The sequence below is a fragment of the Pseudoliparis swirei genome, unplaced genomic scaffold, assembly GCF_029220125.1.
Source record: "Pseudoliparis swirei isolate HS2019 ecotype Mariana Trench unplaced genomic scaffold, NWPU_hadal_v1 hadal_185, whole genome shotgun sequence".
Lineage (NCBI taxonomy): Eukaryota > Metazoa > Chordata > Actinopteri > Perciformes > Liparidae > Pseudoliparis > Pseudoliparis swirei.
The window spans coordinates 2,045-8,242 of NW_026613421.1; the positions used below are offsets into that span (position 1 = coordinate 2,045).

General features: G+C 41.4%; 2 protein-coding genes across 2 annotated transcripts; both read left to right on the forward strand.

Annotated features, from left to right (window-relative positions):
* Nucleotides 1-956: 956 nt before the first annotated feature.
* mrpl53 (mitochondrial ribosomal protein L53) lies at nucleotides 957-3,282 on the forward strand. The gene is made up of 3 exons (XM_056411262.1): nucleotides 957-1,052; nucleotides 1,995-2,107; nucleotides 3,084-3,282. The coding sequence occupies exons 1-3, from the start codon at nucleotides 958-960 to the stop codon at nucleotides 3,200-3,202; spliced, it is 327 nt and encodes a 108-aa protein (XP_056267237.1). The 5' UTR covers nucleotide 957; the 3' UTR covers nucleotides 3,203-3,282.
* Nucleotides 3,283-4,692: 1,410 nt separating this feature from the next.
* On the forward strand, nucleotides 4,693-6,198 carry fabp4a (fatty acid binding protein 4a). Its single transcript, XM_056411260.1, has 4 exons — nucleotides 4,693-4,820; nucleotides 5,018-5,193; nucleotides 5,308-5,409; nucleotides 5,944-6,198. Exons 1-4 carry the CDS (start codon nucleotides 4,748-4,750, stop codon nucleotides 5,995-5,997), a joined length of 405 nt encoding a protein of 134 aa, XP_056267235.1. The 5' UTR covers nucleotides 4,693-4,747; the 3' UTR covers nucleotides 5,998-6,198.

A 6,198-nucleotide genomic window follows, 5' to 3' on the forward strand; every position in this document is an offset into this window, starting at 1 on the left:
AAATATTTGAGCACTGAAAACTATTTGTTTTAATATATATTTACAAAATATGTTGTGTTATTATTGATGCTTAAAAAATGTGGCAACCTTCCCTTGCAAAAAAATCCAGAGGGTTGTTGTTTTGCTGCACCATTCGACACACACACACACACACACACACTCACACACAGACACACAAACACACACTCACACACACTTAGGTATTTCACGAATGCAATTCATGCCATGATTCAATTTAACTTAACACAGTCAATATTTAAATGCAATTTCATTTCTGACATGTTTTTATACCCTGACTGACTTTTGACCTTTTTTCATCTGCTGAGTGCAGGAAATTGTGGTAGCTGGAGACCGTTTCCCATCCTCCCTGTCTATTTGATTAGGAGATGTGTCTGTTTGTTTGTCGATTTGGAGAGCAGCACCTCCTTTATTGACTTAATGCAGTCCCGGACCTCCCAACCCGTCCTCTCCTAACATAATTCTGCACTGTGACATCATTTGTCAGTTGATTACAAGACGGTGCCACAGTCGGTTCTCTTGTGAGTTTGCAAATGAGCGTTGTCATATTGTTTTGAACAAGATGTGCTATTTACTTACCGCTAATCTTTATAAAGGCTGAGAATTTACTTCAGGTGGTGTTATTTAACAATTACTGTTGGCTTAAATAGACATCAATCATTAAAGGAGAGACTAAGTGGTTGTACATCACTGAAACCTGCAGAAACCTATTGATATTTACACATAAGGTGGGAAAAATTAACAACCATAAATGTCATGCATCATACATATTTAAGCACCAACTCTCAAAGAGCCAAATACAAGATGTAAGGAACAATCAATTTATCAACTTCCAAGTCATCCGCAGCTCACTGTTCTGTTATTTACCGTGTGGCGCCCCCTGGTGGCGCGTGTGAGAAGCGCGAGTCTCTGCCGAGGTTAGAGGTCACAGCAGAAAACATGGCGGCTTCCAGCAAAGCGACTGTGGTTTTGAAGGCTGTGAAGAACATAACGGTTCAGTTTTGTCCATTTGAGTCTAACGTCCGGTCCACGCGGTAAGAAGTGTGTGTTCAAGTCTCGCGGAGTAACGGGGTCGTTTTTGTGCGACTGGAACTGTAAAAAAAGAAGATGTATTTCGTGAATGAGGCGGCCGTCAGCGACATGGTTTCCAAACACGTTCGCGAGTTCAGTCTTTAGGTTGTTTATTGACGCTAGATAATAACTTGTTATCATATAATCATGGTGATTGAAGGAGGGTTTGTGTTTGTCCTATTGTAACGTGCCCCATGACGTAATGGTTCCCCTCACAACTCGCTGCTGTTGAGGGAAAATGTGTTTCCGTTTAGCTCTATCCTTGCTAGACTGAGGTTAGCTTACCTGCTATACCGACTTAACGCTACATTATTTCACGAAGGGATTTGTCTGACATGTAGTCTAACCTCTAATATATTTGGGCTGAAATAACAAATGATAAATAATAAGGTTGAGCCGCTGCACACTCACGAGTTCTTTTTAATTAATTTTTTTAATTCTGGCTGATCCTTTCACAGCAGCTCCCGTGTCATACGGGGTCAACACTGGTGGAATAGCTGATGGTCGTTTTAGTGTGTCACAGTGAGCCAGCATACACAGCAGCAGGGCCCTGGTCCACCTGCATGTACCACACTGAGTGATTACACCTGTGTGACCAGTGACGTGTGAGACTGGCTGGTCCATTGGGTGCTTGTGTTAACCTTGGCCTGGTGAACAGTAGTGTTGGTGAATCATGTGAAACATGATTGTGTCTTCTATCTGTACTGGAATCGAGGAAATAATTTAGTTGAGTCATGTAGCAACACCAAATTGTGAAATATTTTCTGTGCACAGTTGCAGAAAAACGAAATATTCACGTAAAAAACACAAGAACCTCAAACGTGTACTAAAAGGATTCATTGAATTGACTTGAGTTCTTTCCATCACTGCAGGAGTTGACTCAATGTGCTCCTCTTGCCCCTCAGGGAGTTTCTGGTGATGGTGGGCTCAGCGAAGGCCAGGAGTACCAACATAAACTGTGAGGTCATACCGTTGGTGAAGCACGACAAGTCTTTGCCCGTCGTGGATATCACTTACTGTGAGTATCGCCTGACCACACGCAAACACGGGGGAGAAGATATCGAACCGGGAGACTTCATGAAGCGGTTCATTGTTGCTGGAGTTTTGCATTTGCAGTTCAGACTCCTGGCATCGTTTTAAACCACTGATGAAGTTTTTTTTTTTATATCCACATGAAAATGTTGTCTATCTAGTTTTTATCACTTTTGAATTTCACCAGTTGTTTTTTTTGTGCAGTAAAGAAAGGAACAATGTATCAGTCACAGTCAAAGAGAGGATTGAGAATTTAGCACCTGGAAAACCTCAAGCGGATGATATTAAAGAACATATTTAATATTGACACACTCTTTTTCTGAGAGAGAGAGACAGTTAGAAAACAGCAGAGTGGCAACAAACAGCTGAAGGAATCATAATATGTCCAAGAGGCTTAATTACATTTTGTCATTATGTCCTCAGAATAGTTATTTTTCATTTCTTTAAATTTAACTATTTGAAAAGAAACTATACCTATTCTCAGGAATTGAGCCTGTACTTCAAGAAAACATTCGTCCTGTTATATTTTTTAATTACAGGAGATCCAGATGGGCTCTGTCTTTAAAAAGTCCTTTGAGATGTTGTTTCTGTTGAGAGCTGATCGACCGATCAATCAACCTGATCACTCTGACGAGCGAGTGGCTGTTGTTGCTTGTTGATTGGACTCGGGGAAAGGCGGCTCTGAACGTGCTGCTCGACGTCTCACAGACACAACTCTGTGTGACCTGGTCTTGGAATTTCTTGCTGATGATGTCACTGCACGATTACTCGCACACGAGGAGTCAAGTTGAAGTGTCGGTCACAGGTCAGCAGCACAGCGTACGGCCGATGGCCACTGAGTGCTCCTCAACTCCTGCTCAGTTAACCTTGGACCTTCTTTCTTTTTGTACCCCTGAAACAGAGATAAAGCTCATTGTGTGGTCATGATCGTCTAATTCTGTCTTTGTCTTTCTCTGCCACAGTAGACGGAGACAGGCTGGTGTTGAAGGGAGCGCAGCTGACCAGCAGCGAGATGATTGATGCATTTCAGTCACTGTGCACGGAAAAGGACCTGCAGGCAAAAGCGGCGGCGAAGAAATAATCATCCTTGTGTCAAATATATATGTATGTAGCTGTGTATATTCTGGGATTTGTATTATTAAAATATTATTTTTAAGTGTGGATTGACCTTTCACTCAAAGCTTTCCTGCATTGATTGTGCTGTGAAATACTAATAACTTAGAGCGGCATGACACTGTGTTTGCTCCGCTTCCTCTGAGTCTCACGCCGACAGAGCACCACGTGCTACCAGATGTTCACCGCCATCAACATGAACTTTACTTTCAGACCCTCTTGTTCAGGGGAAATGCATCAACAGGAGCTTCGTCAGAAATGCTTTTTTTCTTTATATAAACGAAATCAATTAAAATGCTTTAAATGCAAGAAAAACATGCTGCGATCAGTCCAGTCCCAGTGTGATCTTGCATCATGTGCCGTTTTCCTGATGAAAGAGATCATTCCAGCGTTTGAGATAACGTTACACAATCGCCAACCTTTGACACAGCAGGCTGCAGTGAAGTTTGGCACTGTTTTGAATGCAGCCCCGCTGAAAGAAAAAAAACCTTTCAACCAGATGCAGATATATGCAATCATGTCCCCTCTGCTGCTCTCTGGCCCATGAGCTTCTGTAACTTTGTGGGGTTTTTCCACATGGATTTTTATTACAGTCATGGTTTGCACATAGAACAAATATTTTGACCAGTTCCTCAAGGAGTTTATCATTCATATTCTAATATGTTCTTATATACTGGCAAGTAAAACGTGTACCACCTTGTAATGTGTCACGCTCTGTAAAATGTTGTAACTAATGGTTTAATTTGTAGGATAATACTGTCTTTCTGCACTATAAATCAGTTGAATCAGCGATTCTGAGTTTGTAAAAGGATCCCAATAGTTTGTATAATACAGGTATAAAGGTATAACTCATCCATCATTAAATGATAAAAAGGTTCTTACTTTCTGACAAACCCATCCATCTTTAAAATAATTGACATTAATAAATCATTCATAAGTGAGTAAAGGTTTTGCTGTTACAAATATTACATTTTAAATAAATAGATGTTGCTGTCCGCAAATATGTAGGAATAAATAGTTAAACAGGGCCAACTGATGTGTGTTTATCGGCTTACAATAGATCTATAAAGCATTAGTTTTTTATGAACCATAAATAAATGCATTACTAACAACTCATCCCAGGATAATTTTAAATAGATAATGGGCAACAGTCACTCACTGTATCTCCCATGAGGCGTTGACAGTGGTTGTCATGTATGAGTGTTGTAATATGTTGCCATGGGGAGAAGTTAAAGATGTATCTCAGAATAAGAACAAAATGTCAATATTGTGTTTCAGATTTGGATTAATGTTTATATACAAAACACATTTAGTTACACATGGTAGGACCAAGAAGCACCAGAGGTGGGAATTCACCGCTCGAATATGTGACGTGGCAGGCTGTGATTGGTTCCCATCGCGTTGCTGGACGTTGGGCTGGCCTTTTAAAAACAGCCTTTTCCCACACTGGGACAGAGTTGAACCCAGAGTCCCTCCGCTGCTTGTTGCTCAGGATATCCCAGAAACTGCAAACATGGTTGATAAATTCATTGGGACGTGGAAGATGGTTTCCAGCGATAACTTTGATGACTACATGAAAGCAATCGGTAGGAAGAAGTTAATGGACACCTATCACCAGACTGTTATTATTGCTCAATTATTATTTAAATATGCTTAATTAGGTTTTATAACGCTAAGCTCAGTTTGTGTCGTGTCTATTAATGATATGTGTTCGTCAACACCTATAAGCCTTCACTGTGTTATATGCCATGCGTTTTGAGGATCTCGCCCTCCGGCTGTGCAGGTGTGGGCTTCGCGACCCGGCAGGTGGGGAATCGGACCAAGCCCAATTTGATCGTGAGCGTGGAGGATGACGGGATGGTGTGCCTGAAGTCTCAGAGCACCTTCAAGACCACCGAGATCAAGTTCAAGCTCAGCGAGCCGTTCGATGAGACCACCGCGGACGATAGGAAGACCCAGGTCAGCGCGGTCCGAGGCCGGAGGGGAGCGCCTCTGCAGGGGGCCGTCAGCGGCAGGAGGGAATAACGTGTGTGTGTGTGTGTGTGTGTGTGTGCACGCGTGTGTGCCCCGCAGACCGTGGTGAGTCTGGAGAACGGCGTGCTCGTGCAGAAGCAGAGCTGGGATGGCAAAGAGACCAGTATCGAGAGGGAGATCACGGATGGGAAATTGATAGCGGTAAGGAATCACTTTTTATTTAATTTTTTTATCCTGGAAATTGAACTTGGCTAACTGTGTAATTTAGAAGTAACTCTGTTTTTATTAAAGTGCTCGATTATTTCATGTCATGTAAAAGTGTCTCAACGCTCGTTAGCATTCTTGCTTTTTTTTAAACGTAAAAAAAAAATGTAAACAAGTTTTTCATGTTGGATTCCAATGCAAATTAAAGACTTAATTTCCACTGCTCCTGTGCCCACATTCCACTTGAGAGAATGAGAGCAAACATGTATTTTACGGCAAAAGTAATGATTGGATTAAAATGTCATTCTATTACAAAAAATTAAAGTATCCCCTCATGTGGAATAAGAAGACAGCAGTTAGTTTACAGGACAAAATATTAAGAATATGTTGAGAACCTCTAACAGGGATTTACTGAAACATTGACTTTGGAAAAACAATAGAGTTCCTTCTCAAAACATATCCAATAATTCAACTTCACCCTGTTTCCAAATGTGCCTCTCCCTCACACCTGATTTATCTCTTTTCCCACAGAAATGCATTATGGGCGACGTGATTGCAGTGAGGACGTACATAAAGGAGGCGTGATGGGGTCCCTTCGGCCCACTCGATGGATGCATTGCCGGATGACAGGCTCAGTTCAATGAGCGTAGAACCAGACTAAATATATTCTTTACTGTGTTGCCAAAATCAGATTTCTGTGCCTCTGTTCTCCAACATGACACATTTGGTTTCATTTGGAATTATTGTGGTGATCTGAATAAAAAAAAATGGAGAAAAAAATTGTCA

Bases quoted from the DNA above. Each gene is read 5' to 3' on its own strand.
- mrpl53 (XM_056411262.1), top strand. From the start codon at position 958: ATGGCGGCTTCCAGCAAAGCGACTGTGGTTTTGAAGGCTGTGAAGAAC. The intron at 1,053-1,994 runs GTAAGAAGTGTG...CTTGCCCCTCAG, and splicing joins TCTAACGTCCGGTCCACGCG to GGAGTTTCTGGTGATGGTGG. The intron at 2,108-3,083 runs GTGAGTATCGCC...TCTCTGCCACAG, and splicing joins CGTCGTGGATATCACTTACT to TAGACGGAGACAGGCTGGTG.
- fabp4a (XM_056411260.1), top strand. From the start codon at position 4,748: ATGGTTGATAAATTCATTGGGACGTGGAAGATGGTTTCCAGCGATAAC. The intron at 4,821-5,017 runs GTAGGAAGAAGT...CCGGCTGTGCAG, and splicing joins TGACTACATGAAAGCAATCG to GTGTGGGCTTCGCGACCCGG. The intron at 5,410-5,943 runs GTAAGGAATCAC...CTTTTCCCACAG, and splicing joins CGGATGGGAAATTGATAGCG to AAATGCATTATGGGCGACGT.